Genomic DNA, 22,429 nt, shown 5'->3' with positions numbered 1-22,429 from the left:
AGAAAGACTATATAGTTGGTTAAACAGTAAGGTTTTTAAACAAATACAATGATGTTTACAACAAGTGGTCTCGAGGTGTTTGCATCTGGGCAGGGAGAATTCAGATGACGGCACCTCAACAAAAATGAGCAGCAATCCGGAGATCAATTTCTCGCTACTTTCAAATTGCCAAAAAGAAAAAGGTGGGAAGGTTTGTGATGATACGTTGAATTTTAAATTTCATATGGGGTAATTTGGTCTTTCAAGTATTCTATAGGAGGAAAATAATAAGAAAATAAAGAAAGAAAAAAGAGAAATATCTAAATACCCTTATTTTGAAAAAGTTTCATGCCTTGATCCCATATTTCGAAAGATAGGCGAATTTAATCCTAAATTTCGAAAGGTCAGCAAATTAAGACCCATATTCTGAAATTTTTCGTTTTAATGTAGAATTGGTAAAGTATGAGAAAAGGGTAAAAAGTAAAAAAGAAAGAGATAAGTAGTGTTAGTGTAAGAGAAAAGTTTTAATTCTAACGGGTTTAATGTAGAATTGGTAAAATAAGAGAGAAGAGAAAAAGTAAGAGATGTAGAATTGGTAAAGTAAGAGAGAAGGGAAAAAAGTAAAAGAGAAGGAGAAAAACTAAGAGGGAAGTAGTGTTAGTGTAAGAGAGAAGTTTTAATTCTAATGGCATAAGTGGTAAATAAAATGATGTGTAGAGTTATTATTTTGTTGAAAACTTTCCATAAATGAATGTGCTCTATTTTCTGTTAACGGCTAAAAATGGTAAATGCGCCCAATTTTTTTTGGACGGAGGGAGTGTATGTCTTTTATATTTTACATTAAGTAAAATAAGAGCAAGTACATAGGACAATAGTCCCTACAAAGCTATCACGCATTCACACTACTATCTTGATGATACCCACAAACCTATATGAGTTTAGCTTGTGCCTCGTTAAAATATCCTAGAGACAAACACAAAGGGAGAAAAAGTTCCTCGAGAAAAAAGAGTACTCAAGTGGGAAGCACCAACAAGCTATCCAAGAGCCTCACATAAATAGTTGCATGCGGCCTCCAGTGTCCCAACGTCTCACTTCTCTGGTAATGAATACTTTCAAAGTTCCACAATAAAAGTCATATTTAGAGGCACGGATTTTAAGAAATATAAAGAAACGTGGGATGAATAAGTTAGTAGAATATGAGTCCAACTTATATATATTAGTTTTATAATAAAATATGAGTGGAATATAATAAGTTCGTGCAATGTGTAACCTAATTAACATTTATGATAAACGTGAAATATGACTCTTATTGTGGGACATGATGATCATGTGTGGGAACAAAGATTAAAGAACGTTGTACGTATTTAATTCACTTCAAAGGCTGCCCTCTGAACATCAAACGGTTTTGCATTAAACACAAGTCTTTTGTGCGCCTTCCATTGTTCCATATAAAACTCACGAACAACATCAGAGCAATTCACTTCGCCCTCTGGACTACAAGTGCACCTTTATTATCTCGCGACCCGCTTGATAGCACTCTTGATTGTGGATAGTCATCTCTTCAGACCAAGTCAAACCATCACCTCGTCTCTGGATTCTATAGATGGTGGTACATGGCCATTTTTAGTGTGTGAAGAGTTAAAGGTGTGGCTTGGTCTGACGAGGGAGAATAGAGGAGCTACTGTTGTTCAGAGGGCGAAGAGAATTGCACTGATGGCAGCAATGGGCTCTATTTGGTAGGTACACAAGCCTTTTTGACGTTGTTCAGAGGACGAAGAAAATTTCACTAATGGCGGCAGTGAGTCTTGTTTAAAAATTGGTACTTAGCACAACCACAAGTTACTAAAATATCTTGGACCTCTTAAATTTTATAATTAGAAGAAACAAGGATGTGTTGCGTTTTATTAAGAGTAGGCATGTGTTAAGGACCTAAATCCCTAACGAACCGACAAAACAAAAAATAACAAGATAAGAGAATCCGGCGGCCGTGAGGGTCGGCGGGGATAAGGATCTGGGTGGCTGTGCGTGGGTTCCGACCCATCGGGCAACGACTACAGATCAGATATACGTTCCGGCTGTACGCCGAGAAATTCCGTTGGGCAGCAGGTAGCATGGGGAATTATGGATTCAAAGCATTATGGAAAGCATTTGGCCAAAATAATATATTCATTGAATGATTAAAATGATAACAAGCTCTCCTATTTATAATACTAGAATACTAATACCCTAACTTATCAAACAAGAAACAAATTCTAGACATATATGGAAAAGATATGGTGAATCAAACAATAACTAAGTAATTAAGATATCCTATGATATAAGATCGTAACAACTTCCCAAGGTTGAAATCCACCTTGTTCTGAAGGTGGGAATCACGGAACAACGAATAGAGTCGATGATAACACAGCTTTGAGATTTTCCCTCCTAAATAAAATGCGATCACAGGAAAAAAAGTCGTTCCAAGCTGGACAGACGACTCCTAGTACGCTTGGAGGTCTCCTTCGCATATCTCCTAGACAAGTGTCTGTTCACCATAGCAATGTCGAGACTCTATGAGGCGTATAATTTATTTGCCAAAAAACTAGGAATTTGCGTGATGTGTAGAAGTAATTCTGGTAAGTACATTGTGATATCACGTGATCTGGCTAGGAAGTTGGATTGCAAGAAACATACTAAAAAAATAGGTTGTCGGGAACACATCAATTCCAACAAAGATAATTCTAGTAAATTGAAGGTGACTACTGTTCACATGGACCACAATCATGATTTAGATCCAGATATGTCCAGCTTTAATGGCAGGTCATGGAAGCAAATGACATCGCAGGAATACGAGTTTGCAAAAATGTTAAGTTGGTAGAAGTTCAATCCGGTGGTCCTGGGAGTTTAGGAGCAACTCCAAGAGTGTAGGAACTATATTAATGAGAGGAGAAGGTTGAGGCTTGGAGAAGGAGATGTAAATTCCATCCATAAGCTTTTTAGTAAATTGCCAAAAGAAAGATCCAAGCTCTTTTTATTTGATGGATACTGATGAAGATTTGAGGCTCCGTAATGTGATGTAGATCCACCCTCGTAGCATAGCTGCTTATCAAGATTTCCACGATGTTGTTAGCTTCGATACCACTTACTTGATAAGCCAATATCAAATGTGTTGGTGTTAACCACCAATACCAATCCATTCTACTAGGATGAGCGTTGTTGACACAAGAGCATGCGGATTCCTTTAAGTGGTTTTTTAGTAATTGGGTCGAGGCAATGGGAGGGGTTCATCCTACGGGGATATTGATAGATCAATGTGAGAGTATCAAACTTGCCGTGAGAGAAGTCTTGCCCAATACCATCCACCGTTTGTGCTTATGTCATATTTGCCAAAAAGTACCCCAGAAATTTAAAAATGTTGCTGATTATAAAAAATGCTCAAAGGAATTTTATTCCATTGTGTATAACAGCCTTAGCATTGCACAATTTGAAGAAAGGTGCGTTGAATTCCTAGTGCAACATGGTCTGCAAACTAGCAGGTGGCTTAACGATCTCTATGTGGTACGAGAGAATTGGTGCCCTGTTTACGTTAATCACTATTTGTGGGCTGGTATGCTGTCGACTCAACGAAGCGAGTCAATGCATGCATTTTTTTGATAGTTATGTGAACTGTCAAAGCACTTTGAAGACGTTTGTGGAACAATATGAAGTTGCTGTCAATAATAAAATTAGGAAGGAGGTGGAACCTGATTTTTAGTCGAAGAGTTAGAGACTGAGACTCGCTTCGAAGTACACATGGGAAGGCCAATTTGCAAGTGCCTACACGTCAAACATATACAAGAAATTCCAAGAAGAAATTACAAGACCGAGACTCACTTCGAGAGGTTTGAGGTATTGGAAATGTTAATTGGGTGCATGACTCATGCTAAATTTGCAATAAATATGTCACCCACAAGTGTATGGGGTAAGTAGCACGTGGCAAGTTGAAATTATCGATCCTCGAAAACTAAATGCCGGCTTGAGTACTACGATGCAACTTTGACCACTATCTAGAAGGGGTTTTTTGGGTTTTTCTTAACTAAGATCAAAGAACAAGTAAACAAATAGCAAAATAGGAAAATAAAGCAAATAAAGGGTAGAATTCACTCAAATTGAGAAGGTAGGGATATGGATCCGTTGGTATGGATCACGGGTGTTCACCTAGGGATCATGCTCATCTAAATGGTCTTATGTGTGTCTAGGAAGGCCGGGTTAATTGGTTAGACCCCCTCTCGGGTGCACCTAACGCGTTGATCGGCCTCTAATGTCGGAGTCTCCTCCCTACACTTCGAAACCGACTCCTAAAACCTACGGACCCAAGCCCTCTCTCTAGCTATGCCTCTCTCGAGCACATACAACGCATGGAGTTGTTGGTTATTTAACAATCTAATCAAGCATCTCTCAATGGCAATAATTAGAACAAAACATATCCAATTGGTAGCTAATCAATTAGATAATGAAAAAGCACAATAACTAACAAAACCACCACAAAAGAGATAGATAAGCATAAATCAAGGTTTAACCCATGGATTCCATAAAAACTTCACCAATATCCCTAATAAAGACTTAGCCACTCATAGTGGAAGCTAAGACAAAGGAAAATACAAAAACATCAAAGGAAAACATAGTAAGAAAAGGTAATAGAACTCCCTAAGGTGGACTTGATGTTGGGGAGAATCTTTCTTCTTCAATCTCTTGAAGATGGAAGCCTCCTTGCCTTCAATCCTCTTGGATCTCTCGATTTTTCTCTCAATTTGCCGTGGGGAAAGTTAGGGTTCAAAAATGAGTGAGAACCCTTTTATACTCGGAGTGAAAATCAGGATAAATTGAGCACGTATGCAAAACACCCTGTTGGGTGATTTGTAGGTGACAAAACACCCGACCGGGTTCTCTTCTCGAAGCCCTTTTTTTGCAAAACACCCGGTCGGGTTTTTCTTCTGGAGAACTCCTCGAATTTCAGCTTCGGCTCGTTTCAACCTGTTTTCATCACAAAACTACGACAAACCCATTAACTCACCTAATTAGTGTATATGTGGTGAAAAACTTGTATTTAATATCTTAAACCATCAAAAGCACTCTCTAATCACCCATAAAACAAGCCTAAACTATGAGTTTGTCAACTCCCCCAAATTTAAACACTTGTTTGTCCCTAAACAAGAAGAAGAAAATAAGAAGACAAACTCATGTAAGGATGTTGGAGTGTCATCATTGCCTCAGTAGAAATAAAGTAATCAACAAGTATCAATGGCCTCGTAGACAAGTATAACATTATAAAGTATTGCTTCAAGCTACTATCATGTACTCAACCTTGCCAATTCGCCCTCACAAGGAGAAAATGCAATGTGCATTTTAGAAATTTCACTCACTCTCAAGGTGTATAGGCTCATGACATAACTCTCAAATCATCAAATCTTGCATAGTTTACCATATGCTTGCTCGAAATCTACACTCTCCTCTACTACGGTGTGATTAAAGATCTAAGGTCCGAAAGGTCTTTTCTATAGGTTGTAATGTAGGCTCTTTGGATAGGTGAGGTAATTTTTGGCTAAAGTGACTTTAATCCCCAAGATATGACATATTCAACTTCACCAACTTTCTTCCCCAATCTTAGCTAGTACTAGGCTTTGCCTAGACTCTTCCCATCTACCAACATTCCACTTTTGTTCAATACCTCTTTTTCAACATTCAAGGCACCCCTTTTTCACCAAATGTCAATTGCTCACCATTTTTCGCTTTCATTTTTTTCTATTCTTTTCTTTTTCCCCCTTTTTTTTTCTTTTTCTCCATGCTTTGCATGGTATCATCACTATTTTTTTTCTTTTTCTTTTCTAACTCAACAACTTGTTTTTCATTTGCCAACACCACTTCCACATTTCTCTTTGATTTTTCAAAAGTACCACATGACAATTCCAACCCCTCGGTTTGTCAAAGAAAAGGTTTATAGGCTCAAAGTGGGCTAACAAGGATTATTAACATAACGGGTAAAACTAGGATTTGGCTAATAAAAATGGCCTAACATCCTCCCTTATCTCTATAGCCACTATGTAGACTCAAGGAGATCGCGAGCAAGTTCTAGAAACATATGACATGCTTGAGATAAAACACACATTTAGTGATAGTATAGGCTTAATTCTCACAAGGTCATTTTGGCAAAAGACAAGGCACCATGCGATTCACTTTAGGCAATTTGAAATGAAAATTACATGTTACTTAGCCATATCAACAAGATTTTGAAAATTTTTGCACAAAGTCATCATTGGCAACTCCTCCAACAAATCCTCACACTCGTTAAAACATCACTTTCTCTCACCCTACTATCATTCTACCCAAGGGAGATTATTAAACACACTAAGAAAACAAGAAAAACATTCCTAAAAAGAAACAAAAACACAAAAACAATTGGAACAAAGAAACAAGGAAACACTCCTCAAAATCCACAATCAAGAATATCATGAGTTAAGATTACATGCCCACATATCATCATCAAATAGCATCAAAAGAATAGGGGTACAGACGTGGTATCATCAAATAGAGAGTATGAGAGAGAGATAGAAGAGGGAATCCACTAGACACCCCCCCCCCCAAACTTATTCCAAGCAAAGCTAGGATAAGTTTGAAAGAGAGTAGATCTCCCATGGACCTTCATTGTGGAGGCGGAGGTGGATACTGCCAAGGGCCGCGAAATTCATCGAACCGAGCATTGATGTTGGCCCATTGTGCGGTGTTGAACTCGGTAAATTGACTCCAGTTCTCCTCATACCGGTTCCATCGCGCATCATTCTGAGCTTCGAACTGGTTCCACCTCGCCTCATACTGGGTCAGCCGTGCATCGTTCCGGGCCCACTGTTCTTCCTGCCGAAGCTTCATACGTGCCATCCTCTCATTGATCGAGCTGTAGTCCTCTTCTTCTCTCTCTTGGCGGCTTCTTGTCCTCTGAGCGCTTGTCCCGGCTCCTTCATCACCATATGGCGGCATCTCTTCATCGTGTTCCTCGTGAACCTCATATTCCTCATATTCATCTTCATTCGCCTGCCCTATCATCAAGTGCTCGGGGGCCTCGGGAGCCTCAGGAAACGCCGCATGTTCAAATCCTTCGTACTCATCCGGATCAACCTCTTCAAATCTTCTATTCGGGAATCGGGCTGCGATGGCTTGATGGATTGGGGAATTCATCTTCCAATTTCTCTTCTCCACGGGTCCATTGATGTACGTGTTGATGGGGTCCGGAAGAGGGAAGTGATCCTTCAACCTTTGCAAGAAAAAGGCCTGGCCTCCATCTACAGGCCCAATAATGTGTGGAATATGGGATGGAAGATGGTGTGGAGTGGGAGGAGGATTGGAGGCTATGAGATAAGATTATGAATTAGGTTATAGTGTATTTATAGGCTACAAAAAAGGTTTAGGCATGGTAAAAGTTGTCCTCCAAGTAATACTCCTCCGTCCCCAAAAAGTATGAACTTTGGGTTCGGCACGGATTTTAATAAATAAGGGAAAAAGTAAGAGATCCCTAAAGAAAGGTAATGGAAATAATGTTGGTGGAGAGTGGGTCCCACATTATTACAATGGTAGAAGTATTAATGATAATGATATAAGTTGTAAATAAAATGACGTGTGGGGGTAGTAGTTGTTTGAATTTTTCAAATTTAGAAAGTTCATACTCATTAAGGACGGACGAAAAAGGAAATAGTTCATACTCTTTGGGGACGGAGGGAGTATAAAAGATATTATTTTCGAATTCCCTCAATTAATAGGAGAGATTTTGGCAATAATTTCTTACTTCCTTGAATTTCTACCTAATTTCCGTCAGTTTTGACTGCAGTGCACGATTCAAGATATCGACGGACCGGAACCGGCGGTTTTCGAACCGTGGCCACCTCTACCTCCTCCCCTTTAGAAATTGGGAGAGAAGATTGCCAAAAAATGTGAAGGTCTTCCACTTATGATAGTCACGGTTCCAGAGCTCCTATCCAAAGAAGATAAGACCCCACAATGTTGGACTGAGATAGCTGATATACAACATAACTATGTCTTCAAGGAGGCATATAATCAAATATATGAGGTACTTTTCCCAAGCTATAACTACTTACCTCAGTATTTAAAAATGTATTTTCTCTATCTCGGAGCATTACCTCCATATAGTGATTTTAATTTAACCAACCTCACCGAACGGTTGTGTGCTGAGGGGTTTCTTGAACCGATTGGAAATCAGAATTTGAAAGATTTTATCTTCAAATACTTGGTTGAGCTTGTTCACAAGTATCATCTTGTTCTACTCGGATTTGATCAAGAATCTTGGTTCTCAAAGAAAGAGATGCGCGTTCATTCGTGCTGGCAGCACTTGTGTAGGAAAGAAGCCACTAACATCAAGTTTTTGCATATTTTACAAAGTTTTGATGATGTTGTCAAAGACCAACGACTGGGTACCCATTACAACACTTTATTTGCCTTTAAACAAGTGTGTGATTCAGTAAAAAGTGATTGCGCACCCACTGCTCGTTCTCTCCTTTGTTATGGTTCCGACCCCCAATATCCAGTGCCGGTACATGCCATGGATTTCAAGTTGCTCAGGGTACTAGAAGCTCTTACGGTCCGATTTTACCATATTCCACTTGAAATTTTCAAATTAGTTTGTCTAAATTACCTTGCTCTAACTTGTGACCAAGAAATCCCTACTTTGATATCCAACCTTTTTCACCCTCAATTCTTGTATATCTATCCATATACGTACATTATAAAGCGTGGAGCTCTGTCATATATGCCAGTGGAAATATGGGACATGCTAGAACTAGAAAGCATCTATGTATGGGGAAGAAACCTACCAACCCCTACTTCAGATGTTACTTTGGACAAACTCTCACGTCTTGTTGGTGTGAGTGCACAGAGTTGCACCATAGAAATTTTCAAAAGAATCCCTAATTTAAAGGATTTAGGTATTGCTTCTGCTGAGCAATTAACACCGAAATCTCACTTTACAGTTCGTTGTCACTCTTCTTTTTGAGATGAGAAGTTGTAGTTATACCTCTGAAACTGGTTAAGAGGTTAGCCTTCCTACTTCATTTATATGCATGCACAAACCACATTACCACATCACTTGAATTCTTTCTTAATTAAAATGCTTGTGTATGCTCACATCATATATTCATTTATCATTTTCAGGAAAATTAAATGAGAGAGCAGAAGGGGTCACATGCGACATGCCTTACCATGTTGTTTCTTGAATCTTAGAATATTGATTTTTGAGATTTTGTTGAGGATTGTGAAACCAGAATGTTGAATAATGTTTGTAACAAAAAATTGTTGTCAATTAGATATGTGTGAAAAACATTACATGGATTATTCCCTGATTCATGGATTATATAATTTCTCTCATCTACTTGCCAAAGCTCTAATATTCTAGTTGTAGGTATTATTATGTTGGTCCTAGGTTATGTATAATGTATTTAATCTCAATTATTCTTTGAAACTAGGGTTAAGTCATTGTTATTGTTACCTTGATACCATTTGCATGCAATCTCTATACGATCAATTACTACATACAAAATTAATTCTAGAAATTAAGTTTTTTCTCACTTAGAGCTAAATTGACATTTCCTTGCAGGCCGATATTGTCTTCCCTTGTTTGGGCCTTTTCATTGATGGGCTTTCAACTGTAGCTTGAATTGGGCATCCTTCTTCCCTTTGTACAGTTATATTAATAAGCCCAACCTCAGCCTCATCCCCTTGTTTAGTTTATGGCCCATCATTAAATAATAGCAATAATAACAACGATGGGTTCCAGTATTCACTAACACAATTTTAAATACTTCGTGTTTTCACTTTACTTTACTAATTATACATTCACTTTTTATATCATTTCAAATGTTCTTATTTTTATTGGACGGAGGAAGCAAATTACTTTCAATGGCGCTCAAATGATAGTATTCCCTTCGCCCATCTAAACTAACACACTTTTCATTTTTTGTCCAAATTAAAATGACATATTTTTATTTTTGATAAAAAAATTTCTCGAGCAAAATCTAACTATCTTTCCTTCTTCATTTAATGCTTACACTAACTCTTTCTCTTTTCAATAAATCACATTAACAACTATTCTTAAAATCTCAAAATCTCATGCCGACTAAAAAATGTAGGACATCTCTGAGGGAACACATAAAACTAGCCTTTTTAAAGCCAACTGAATTTCGAGCAAAGAAATGCGAATAAAGACCCGTTGTATTTTTCTTCATCACCTTCCCAAATTAGCAGATATTCTGCTACTATTCTTCAAAAGGGATCGGTTATCCGAATGTCGAATACCTACAATCTAGTTCATCTTATCCGCGACTGTACCAGTAAACGCCATTTCTCTCACGGCCAACAGCTTCATTCGCAGGTTCTAAAATCTGGGTTCATCTCCAACGTATTCGTCTCCACATCCCTGATAAATTTCTACGTCAAGTTCGAGCTCGTTCACATGCCCACTATGTGTTCGACGAAATTCCTGAACCAACTCTAGTTTCTTGGAACTCTTTGATTTCGGGGTATGTTCATTCAGTTTCATCTAGCATAAAATTGTTTCTCAGCTGGAAAAATCAAATCTTGTTGCCGATTCATATTCGTTCACCGCAGCTCTGTGTGCTTGTGGCCAACTGACCAGAGTGAAGGATGGGAAATCTTTGCATTCCAAGATTGTGAAATATGGTGCTGAATGCAGCGTGTTTGTGGCTAATTGCTTGATTGATATGTACGGGAAATGCGGCTGTGTCTCCGACGCGATGAAGGTTTTTGGAAAAATTGCTGAGAAAGATACTATTTCATGGAACTCTATTCTTGCTGCAAATGCTCGAAATGGGGCGCTTGATGAGGCGATTTCTGTTTTCACTAGACTGCCTAATCCCGACACCATCTCGTACAATGAGCTTATAGATGGTGTCGCGAAGTATGGAGTGGTGGAAGATGCAATATCTCTGCTTTTAATGATGCCGAACCCAACCTCATCTTCCTGGAATGCGATCATAACAGGGTATGCAAACAGGGGAAGAGGCAGAGAAGCAGCGAGGTTTTTCTCCAAGATGCACTCATGTGGTGTTTGTATGGATGAGTTCACGTTTTCGAGTGTTCTTAGCAGTATTGCTGGATTGTCCTCTCTCACGTTAGGTGGTTTGACGCATTGCTGTGCGTTGAAGTTTGGTTTTAATGAGCATGTTGTGGTAGGGAGTGCGCTTATCGACATGTACTTCAAGTGTGGGGCGGTGGAGGAGGCGGAGAGGTTGTTTGAGTCCCTCCCGGAGAAGAATTTAGTCACTTGGAACGCGTTGTTTACAGGCTATGCACACAATGGTGACACGAGGAAGGTGTTTGAGCTCTTCGAGCAGCTAAAGATTTGGAGCCGGATGAGATCACATTCCTCAATGTTCTATCCGCGTGCTGGCATGGTGGGGGCTCATTTAGACGTCGTGAGGGGCTACTTTGACGCGATGAGGATTGAGTATAGGGTTGATCCGACACCGGAGCATTGTTGTTTGATGATAAAGGTGATGGGGCAAGAAGGGGATGTAAGGGGTGCTGAGGGGATGATTGGTGAGCTCGGGTTCGGATCTTGTGGGATGGTTTGGAAGGCGTTGCTTGGTGCTTGTGTGAGCTGTGGGGATGTTCGGGTGGCTGAGGTTGCAGCTGGGAAGGTGGTGGAGCTCGAGGGGGCTAATGAGTTTGTGTACGGAGCTTGTCTAATATGTATGCTCACCGTGGGGATTGGGACGGGGCGGCGAAGATGCGGAGGGTGATGAAGGAGCGAGAGGTGAGGAAAGAAGCTGGTTATAGTTGGATTGAGCTTCAAGATTAGAGGTAAATAGGGTTCATGTCATACATATCTCACTTCGATTTATGTTTCCCATTATTGGATTTTATAAATGTGTTTTATAGTGTATATTGGATTATTGCATATGTGTGTTGTGCATGGAGGTGTCAAAAACGTTTAGATCCTCTCGACAAGGGAGGGCCTGAGTGAATATCGGTTACACGGGCTAGCTAGGGTCGGGCTGTTAGAGCATAAGCTCACGAGCAGCCTGAGAGTCGAAAAACATAGAGCCTATACGCTAAACCCCAAGAAGACTGAAATTCGAGATCGTTCTCCAGCTTTGATACGTCCATTTTGGCCCAGTGGGCTCAGGCCGGATCGAATTGGTTAGCTAGTTTAACAACAATAGTTGTAGATCGAGTTCAAGATTAATTATTTAGGATGAATATAATGAAATATGATCTATTGGATAGAATTAGATTTTGTTGACAAGAATTTGTAAATATCTTGGGATAGCAGCATCTTTTGATCATGTATTTCAGTAATGTAATATTTTACTTTTCTTGATGTAACAAGCCAAGCTTGCATCCCAACAAAAGTATACAACTTTAGTAACAAAAGAAGGAGACGGCTTTAATAAAGGACCTGTCACATTTGCACCATCAATTTGATCTTATTAAAACTTAAAAAATGCATTTCTTGAAACAATATGTACTCCCTCCAACACATAATAGATAGCACATTTCAGAAATGATACGGGATTTTAGGAGATGTTGTTTTGTATATTAAATGAAGAGAGAAAATAGTACTCCCTCTATTCTAGTAATGGAGGCTTTTCTTTTCGGCACGGAGATTAAGAAAAATTGTGTTAGGTAAGTTAAGTAAAGAGAGAATAAAGTAGAAAATGAAAAAAATAAAGAGATGAACAGAGAAAAACGTAAGAGAGAGTAAAGTAGGTGTGGAAAATTGTGTTGACTTTTACTAAAAGGGGGAAATGACTCTATTACTATGGAACGTACCAAAATGACAAAATGACTCTATTACTATGAACGGAAGAAGTATATTTATATTAATGTGAGAAGATACTTTTTCGGAAATGTCACATCTTTTGTGAAACAAACTAAAAAGGAAAGTGTGACATCTATTATGGACGGATATAGTAATTTATATATCTAATATTTTTGCAAAAAAAACTTTATATTAAGGAAAGTGGTTTTTGTATCATATATAGATAGATCGTTTAAACCATATTTAGAATACGGCTTTCAATAATTTGGTTGTCAATATCGCATTAAAATTCGTGCCGTCCATAAATAAAATTACTTTCTCCATCCCTGAAAATTTATTACTTATTTCCTTTTTCGTTCGTTCCTAAAAATTTGTCACATTTTACTTATACCATTTTTTGGTAATAGACCTCACATTCTAATAACTCCCTCGTCTCGCTTTAGGTAGATCAATTTTGGACGTCCCGCTTTAGGAGTCCCGGTTGAGATAAATTAATAAAAAAATGCATACAAAGTGTTAAAAGTGGATCCAAACATCCACTACAACTAATAAAAAGTGTTAAAAGTGGGTTCCAACATCCACTACAACATTTATTTATTGGACACTCAATTAAAAGTGGGTCCCAACATCCACTACAATATTTATTTACTACACACTAAAACACTTTTTTCTTAAAACATGTGTCCGACTCAATCGGAACTACTAAAGCGGGACGGAGAAAGTATTTTTTTTATTTTAAAACTAATATATAAAGTAGGACTCACATCATACTAACTTTTTTAACCCACTTTTTATTACATTTCTTAAAATTCGTGCTGGGTCAAATGGTGTCAAATTTTAAGGAATAGCGGGAGTATTTTTTATAGAAGGATGTATTATATTGACAAAGCATACAGCTTTATTGAAGCATACAGCTTTATTGACAAAGCACGAAGACAGGTTTAATAAAGAGCTTGTGACATTTGTACCATCAATTATTCTCTTAATCTAAATATTCTAATTTTACACAAACACAATATCCCACCACTTAACTCCTCTGTTCCGCCTTCGCTACCACCACTCTCACTCTACCCAGTGATGGCTGCTTATGGAGCTGCCGTTTCTCTCAAGAACACAATTCAGAGTCTTCTAGAATCGTCTCGCATCTTGCTGGTTCCTCCCTCTCCACAGATCTTACGATCCGCCTACGATGCTATGTCTTGTTTGCTGAAAGTTCTGAGCAAATTGGACAGCACGGGCTACAGCAAGATCAGGACGAAGGTGAACGCTTTGGATGACCGAATCAAAGAGGTCGTATGGGAATTCGAAGATTTACTCGAATCCCAATACGCTGATCAGATCCTTCAACAGCTTGAAAGTGAGAGAGATCGCTTGCCTTTCTCTGTAGATATGCAGAGTCTGCGCCAGAGTGTTGATCGCTTCATCGAGAGGATGACGGTGATGGAGGCCGAGTACAATATGGAGCTGTTGAATATGCCTGAAGAAGAAGGCCAACCTCTTTCCTCGAGAATTGATTTTCGTGGCATCAACTCAAACATGGTTGGATTGTCCGAGCTATTTGAAAAAGTGAGGGATTTTCTTCTTCTAGGAGGAGAAGGTGAAGATGAAGATGCTAAAGAGAATTGTTTATTAGTAACTGGGATGGCAGGGGTTGGAAAGACTACTCTTGTTAAGAAAGTATTTGACGATCCATCGATTCTGACACATTTCGATCTTCGAACATGGGTCAAAGTGGGCAGAAAATGTGAATCCAATGAGACATTGAGATGCATTCTAGCTCAACTGGATCGCAGCAACCGCGACCAAATGCTTATCCAAAGAGACGATGATGATATCGAGAAATTAGTTGGACTCTTAGAAGATAGATTGAAGGATAAGAAATGTCTCATTGTGTTGGATGATGTATGGAAATGGGACACACGACTCATGAGTACTTTGCAAGTAAAGAATGTTCAAATTTTGCTTACAAGCAGGCTGGGAATTGAAGATTCTCCAAATTATTGTGCTGTAAGTTTGTTGGATAAAGTAGAAAGTAAGAGGTTACTTGGTGAGAAGGTGTTCGGTGAAAAAGGTTTCCCACCTTACCTTGAGGAATTGGGAGATAAGATTGCACAAAAATGTGAAGATCTTCCACTTATGATAGTTACAGTTGCAGAGCTGCTAACAAAAGACAACAAGTGTATAGCTGAAGAGCTCCTAAACAAGGAAGAGCTTAACAAGAGTATCCAAGAATATTGGACTGAGGTAGCCGAAAAACAATATAGTTCAGTCTTCGTGGAAGCATACAATCACATTTCAGAGGTATTTTTCCCAAGCTATGAGTACTTACCTCAATATCTAAAAATGTTATTTCTCTATTTGGGAGCTTTTCCTCCATATAGAAATATTGATCCACACGATCTCATGTCGTATATAAGTGCTGAGGGGTTTTGCCAACAAATTGGAAAAAAATATTTGGATGAGGTTATGGATGGATTGAACACTGTGGAATCCTTTGTGTTCGGTATCCTGAGAGAGCTTGCTGATAATTATCATCTTCTTCTATATAATCTTGATCCGTTATCTTGGTTTTCAAATGCAAAATGTCGTGTGCATTCTTGCTGGCAGCACTTGTGTAAGAAAGAAGCTAGTAAAATAAAGTTCTTGCATGTTTTACAAAGTTGCGACGAAGTTATGATAGACCAACGCCGGTTGTGTACCCATTCCAACACTTTATTTGCCATCAACGAAGTGTATGATTCAATAAAAAGTGATTGTTCATCCACTTTACGTTCTCTCCTTTGCTATGGTCCTCTCCACCCTTATCCATTGCCAATACATACCATAGACTTCAAGTTGCTTAGGGTACTAAATGCTTCTAGTGTCCGATTTTATCATATTCCACCTGAATTTCTAAAACTAGTTTGTCTAAAGTATCTTGCTCTAATTTGCAACAAAGAGCTCCCTGCATCCATATCCAACCTTTTACACCTTCAATTCTTGATAATCTATTCATATGTGCACATTATAAAGCATATGTGCACATTATAAAGCGTGGAGTTCTGCCATACATGCCAATGGAGATATGGGACATGAAAAACCTACAATTTCTTGAAGTCGCAGCGAGAGACTTACCAACCCCGAATTCTGATTCCAATTCTATGTTGGAAAAAGTCTCTTATATTTTAGGCGTGGGTACAAAGAGTTGCACTGTAGAAATTCTTAAAAGAATCCCGAATTTAAGGTTTCTATCCATTGTTAGTGTTAGAAAGCCTTATGATGAAGATGATGAGAGCAACTCATTAAGTGGCTTAGCTAATATCTCAGATGAACTCCAGAATTTGATATTTCTTGCATACGATGTAGTGTACCCAGATATGAATTGGAAGAGTATGGTTCCTCTTTCAATGTTCCCATCAAGTCTTCATGTATTGAGGCTGGGTGGTTTAGGGTATCATTGGCAATATATGAATGATAAGTCGTATTCTAAGCCTTGGTTACTGGTCAGTATGTCGTGAAATACACGTATTACCTGCAAAACAGTTGCTAAAGTGTGCAGGATTGAAGGATCCAAGTCAGTAGGTGATGATTCGTGTGACGCAAGTGAAAAGGGCACTAGAAGGGTGCGATACTGACCAGAATGCATGCCAGAGAAAAGGCTCGAGATGGAGAAGGAGGATAGCTGGGATGATTATTTTACAAGGGCAAAAAGGTCAAAGTGCGGGAGAAGTCTACCCTAAAAGCAAGGGCAAGCCTCCCTATAAAAGAAGCCACTTGGAGAGAGAGAAGGGAGTTCGCAGTTCGGAAAAGAGTTTGACAATCACACTTAGTAGAATTCTCTCTAGAAAATCAATCCTTCAGCATTATCCTACCTCTCGTTCCTCGCCACAGCCATGGTCACTTGACGTCCAAGAGTCTGCCGGAGAAGTCATCGGTTCGCCTTTCCAGCCAGTTATCGCAGTAGTATAGTAGTATCATCGCCCGGAGTGGCACAAACAATCTTAATCGCTTTCTTAGTTAAAGTTTACTTGTTTTCATCGCTAGTTATTCTGCAAACACTCATCGTTGTTGCCCTTTTGAAGTACTTTGTTAAATTCCAGCTCTTACATTATGAAGTTTCTATTTCGCATGTCACTTTGGTTTGAGTTTGCTTCATTCTGCCTAGGGAAGTTAGATTTAGTTATTGCCTTCAATTTCTAAGTGTTTTCTCATCGGGAGTTGTTGATTTGAAGTTGTAGCTAAGTTAGTCAAGTTTTCATGCATGAGTTTCTTTTCTGCTGATTACCACCTTGCATGTCAGTCAGTAGAAGTAAAAGTTGCAGTTTACCGTTTAATTTAAGTTTAAGCATTTTAATCGATGGATCTTAAGTTTGAATTTGTGAATCTGAAGTTCAGTCATGGTGTTTGTGTTTATCTGAATTCTGTTAATGCTTGGTGAAGAAGAAAACGTCAAAATCAACTTTAGTTTGAGCCACTTTTACTTTTAAGTTACTTTTTACTTTTGTTCCCTACTTTTCAGATGTACTGCCCAGATCTGTCAGAAAGCCCCAGCCATCAGATACACCTTGTTACCTAATTTTCCTCTTTTAGTAACTGTCTACTTTCCACATGTCTCTGATACACCTTGTCCCCTACTTTCACGAACACTCCCACATGTCTGTTATTTTCCCGCCTACTAGTCAGTAGAGTACTACCTTATTTCCTGTCTAGGTAAATCTCAACCCAAGCGTGGTAGCTAACCAAACACCCAGGAAAGTCACCACAGTTATCTAAACGTGTCCATCCTCGTGGGATTCGACCCTTACCTCCGCTATACTAATCAGTAGAAGTGGGTTGAGGAAATTTGTTTGAAGTCAGGTCTCGGTCGTTGTATCAACGACTCAGCTGGGTCGGGAATCTCTTCCTGATCAGTTGGACACACTCCAGTTTCACATGCGAAACCATCGAGGACATAAGAACCAAAGAACAAGACCGACCGGACCAACCACTTCAATGAACTACATTGGTTCGATGCTACCAAATCTTATTGCCCTTAGCTTAGAACATTATGCTTTTCGAGGCCCAGTGTGGGATATAGAATTGAGATGTTTTTTGAAGCTTGAGACACTTATAATTGAAGACACTGATTTGGTGGAATTGAGAGCTCAACATGGAAGGCTCCCTTGGCTTAAGCATCTAAGCCTGCGATACTGCTACAAATTGAAACATCTCGATTGGTTGTGTGGTAACTCAGAGGAAACACCTACAATTGAATTAGTAGACTGCAATCCCTTAGTTTATGCATCTGCCGAGGAAAAATTATCAGAATATCACTTTGAAATTCGTAGGTACCGTTCTTATTTGAGATGAGAAATCGCAGGTTAGCCTTCTTACTCTTTTTTAATTTGTACGAACCACGTCAAATCATTATTTTTTATCTAAAATGCTTATGCTTGTATTTCAGGCAAATGGGAGAAAAATAATGTGTCAGATGTGGCATTATCCCATCATTTCAAGTGTATTATCATGTTGTTTCCTGAATTCAAGGTTAGTGATTTGTTGGATTTTGTTGAGAATTATGTAACCTTAATGTTGAACTATTCAGTTAAATTTCTGTTAAAACAATGCTTGCTTTTTTCCCATATTTAATAATCTCTCTGCTTTATGTATATTGAATAAGTTGATGCTTTTTTTGTTATATTTGATGAAAATTTTGAAATTGTATCTTGTTTATCTATTAATTTGTGTAATAGTTAATACGGGAACTTGTAATAGTAAGTAGGACCGTAATTTTTGTTATCGCATTTTTGTCGTTGTTGGAACTCCGTGTTTGTGGCTGCATTTCTGGTGCGATGAAGGTTTACGGTGAAGGATATTGTATCATGGAACTCTGTTCTTGCTGCGAATGCTAGAAACGGGGCGCTTGATTAGGCGTTCACTGTTTTTAGTCGAATGCCTAATCCTGTGCAGCGAGCTTATAGATGGAATCGTTATATCTCTACTTTCAAGGGTGCTAACTGCCAAACCCGAACTCGTCTTCTTGGAACACGATCATAACAGGGTATGCAAACAGGGGAAGAGGCGAGGTTTTTCTCCAAGATGCACTTGTGTAGTGTTGGTATGGATGAGTTCACGTTTTTTAGTGTTTTTAGCAGCATTGCTGGACTGTCTTCCCTCGAGCAACTTGCCGATGAAGCATATGAAGCAGCTGATCATGACGTTCCAGGAGAGTACGTAGAATCTGTTGAGCCTTCGAGTGCTTGGACTGAGATGCGGGACGAGTAATTGGCCGGTTCCATGTGGTATGCAGTATGTGAACAATTTTTTTCATAGTTTATGTATGTGCAATTTTAACTGTGCTTATTCTAATATCATTTAAATGAACTTTTTATGCAGTATGCGAATCGTGACGTATGAGGAAGGCTACCCGGGTTTCGGAATATCCAATATCCGTCCATCTAAGAGCAACACGTAGCTTTAGAAGATCAATGTGTTTTTGAATCTTATCGTATCACCAAACATATGAACCATAGGCTTAATTGTTTAAATCATGTTAATATTTATGACCAAATATATGAACCATAGGCTTAATTGTTCACATCATATATTTGTATGTCATTTTTCTGGTAAATAAGAGAGCAGAAGGTTTTCAATCATCCTTCTCTTTAATGTTTCACAATAATTAATAAAATATGACTCAACTATATTGAGATAACAAAAAAGGAATACGACTCAACTACATGGGGACGAGGATGAAAAGCTGGAATGACCATGGATGCTCTTAGACTCTTGATGTCTCAGCAATTATTTTGGAATGACCATGGATGCTCTTAGACTCTTGCTGTCTCAGCAATTATTTTTCGATTCTCAATTTCCATTTATCTAATTCATCAAAAATCTATTGTTTGTAACGAACAATATGCATAATGCTTAAAATAAAGTCAGTAAAAGATTATAGTAGGTGTTCCTTATCTATCACTCAACTAACACTTTGAGTTATAAATAAAATGTTTAGAAGAAAATATATGCTTGTGGTTTGATCATTGATAAAATAAAAATATATACTCCCTCCGTCCACTATTAGGAGTCCCATTTATGGGCGGCGCGGGTTTTAAGAAATGTTAAGAAAAGTGGATGGAAAAAAACTAGTGGATTAGGAGTTTCACTTGTATATATTAGTTTTAAATAAAATGTGAGTGGAATAAGTTAGTGGAAGGTGAGACCCTATTACCATTTATGGTAAAAGTGAACCGGGACTCCTATTCGCGGACGAACTAAAATGGAAAAACGGGACTCCTATTCGCGGACGGAGGGAGTACATAAATACGACAGTTTCAATTTGTTCGTTACTTAACAATTTCAAACAATCTCAAGGTGACATCGTTGACGATTTTGTAACAAAATTTGTTTCGTTAAGAAGAATCACAACCTAAAGGTTGAATATATTTTAAATCATTGAATATTATTGCCGCAACTGATTAAAATTACTTTCATATTTCTAACTAATTGTTCGTTACAACAATTGAAACATATGAACATATTTCTGATCAATACTACAATTTAACACTTGACTTTGCTGTGTTTGATCATTCATATTTCAATTTGGTGATGGCAGCTTATGGTGCTGCGGTCTCTCTCAAAAATACCATTCAACGTATTCTACAATCATCTCGCATCTTGCTGGTTCCTCCCTCTCCACGAATCTTAAGACGCACCTATGTTGCCATGCGTTGCTTGCAGAAAGTCCTGCTAAAATTGGAGGAGACCGAGTACAGCAAGATCAGGACGAAGGTGAATGATTTGGATGACCGAATCAAAAAGGTCATACGGGAATTCGAAGATTTACTAGAATCCCATTACACCAATCAGATTCTTCCACAGCTCGGAAGTGAGAGAGATCACTTTTCTTTCTCAGTAGATTTGCAGAGTCTGCGAAGGAGTGTTATATTGTTCGTTGAGCGGGTGACGGAGATGGAAGCAAAGTACGGTATTGAACTGCAGAATATGCCTGAAGAAGAAGGCTAGCCTGTCCCCTCAAGAATTGATTTTGCTGGAATCAACTCTGAGATGGTTGGATTATCTGATCAATTTGAAGAAACAAGGGATTATCTTCTTGCAGAAAATGAAGACAATTGGTGTGTACTCACTGGGATGGCAGGGGTTGGAAAGACAACTCTTGCTAAGAAAGTATTTGATGATCCGTTGATTCATAGGCATTTCGAGGTTCGAGCATGGGTCAGAGTGGGCAGAAAATGGGAATCCAATGAAATGTTACGATGCATTCTAGCTCAGGTGGATCCCAACACTCATCACCAAATGCTTATCCATGGAGAGGATAATGACGATGAGACATTGTTTGGACGCTTGGAAGAGAGATTGAAGGATAAGAAATGTCTCATTGTGTTGGATGATGTATGGGACACACGAGTGAGGGATAACTTGCCACTAAAGAATGTCCGAATCTTACTTACAAGCAGGCTAACAAATAAAAAGTCTTCAATTCTAAAGTTACGCTTGTTGGATGAAGAAGAAAGTAAGAAATTACCGGTGAGAAGGTGTTCGGTGAAGAGGATTTCCCTCCTCCCCTTAAGAAATGGGGAGAGAAGATTGCCAAAAATGTGAAGATCTTCCACTTATGATAGTCACGGTTGCAAAGCTCCTATCCAAAGAAGATAAGACCCCACAATGCTGGACTGAGATAGCTGATATACAACATAACTATGTCTTCGAGGAGGCATATAATCAAATATATGAGGTACTTTTCCCATGTTATAACTACTTACCTCAGTATTTAAAAATGTATTTTCTGTGTCTCGGAGCGATGCCTCCATATAGTGATTTTAATTTAACCTACCCCACCGACCGGTTGAGTGCTAAGGGGTTTCTTGAACCGATTGGAAATCAGAATTTGAAAGATTTTATCTTCAAATACTTGGTTGAGCTTGCTCACAAGTATCATCTTGTTCTACTCGGGATTTGATCAAGAATCTTAGTTTTCAAAGAAAGAGATGCGCGTTGATTCGTGTTGGCAGCATGTAGGAAAGAAGGGCTAAATTCTATAAATGGGGTCTTCTACAAAAATGGTTCCACCAATAGGCTAGTTTTTTTTTTGTTTCTGGAAATGGGTATTACGCATTCTAAGAATGCGTATTTGAGATACGCATTCTTAGAATGCGTATTTAAGCTCGGTTTTGTTCGCGATTAAAAAGAAAAAACGGAGTCGAGAAACGCTTTCTTAGAATGCGTGTTTCAAATACGCATTCTTAGAATGCGTATTTGAAATACGCATTATAAGAATGCATTTCATAAGAATGCGTATTTGAAATACGCATTCTAAGAATGCGTTTCTCTAAGAATGCGTATTTGAAACACGCATTCTAAGAATGCGTTTCTCCCCTTGATTAAAATTGGGCCAGAACAGAATCGGGGGCAGAAGCATTCTGCCCTCTGCGCGAACTCCAGCCTCCTTGCCCGCGAATCCCTTCCAAGAATGCCACATTTTCGTCCAATTCTTGCATAAATCGCCCAAATTCATCTAATTGTTTCTCCCTCAAGGTAAGTTACGTGCTTTCTTCTTAATTTAGCATTATATCCATAGTTTATGGTGAAAATTGTGATTCTAGGGTTTGTGGCTAAAAAAAAAAATTTAAGGTTGTTGGTATAAATTGTATGTTCAATATGTGTTATAAAATA

At 38.6% G+C, this 22,429-nt stretch overlaps 2 protein-coding genes and 1 pseudogene across 4 annotated transcripts; all 3 read left to right on the top strand.

Annotated features, from left to right (window-relative positions):
* The first annotated feature begins 10,240 nt into the window (after positions 1–10,240).
* Positions 10,241–12,337, top strand: LOC125202223 (annotated as a pseudogene).
* A 1,443-nt stretch (positions 12,338–13,780) lies between these two features.
* LOC125218463 (putative late blight resistance protein homolog R1C-3) lies at positions 13,781–19,392 on the top strand. Of its 3 annotated transcripts, none has more exons than XM_048120135.1 (4): positions 13,781–15,079; positions 18,201–18,283; positions 18,797–19,038; positions 19,133–19,392. In XM_048120135.1, exons 1-3 carry the CDS (start codon positions 13,856–13,858, stop codon positions 18,972–18,974), a joined length of 1,485 nt encoding a protein of 494 aa, XP_047976092.1. In that variant the 5' UTR covers positions 13,781–13,855; the 3' UTR covers positions 18,975–19,038; positions 19,133–19,392. The 3 variants fall into 3 exon arrangements, with proteins under 3 accessions (XP_047976092.1, XP_047976100.1, XP_047976107.1); XM_048120143.1 differs by having other exon boundaries at positions 18,797–19,045; XM_048120150.1 differs by lacking the exon at positions 19,133–19,392 and having other exon boundaries at positions 18,201–18,797; positions 18,892–18,972.
* A 1,411-nt stretch (positions 19,393–20,803) lies between these two features.
* Positions 20,804–21,358, top strand: LOC125200498 (putative inactive disease susceptibility protein LOV1). The gene has a single exon (XM_048098135.1). It carries the CDS (start codon positions 20,804–20,806, stop codon positions 21,356–21,358), a length of 555 nt encoding a protein of 184 aa, XP_047954092.1.
* The last annotated feature ends 1,071 nt before the right edge of the window (positions 21,359–22,429 follow it).

This window comes from Salvia hispanica, chromosome 1, assembly GCF_023119035.1.
Source record: "Salvia hispanica cultivar TCC Black 2014 chromosome 1, UniMelb_Shisp_WGS_1.0, whole genome shotgun sequence".
Lineage (NCBI taxonomy): Eukaryota > Viridiplantae > Streptophyta > Magnoliopsida > Lamiales > Lamiaceae > Salvia > Salvia hispanica.
This window is presented reverse-complemented; position numbering and strand designations above follow the sequence as displayed.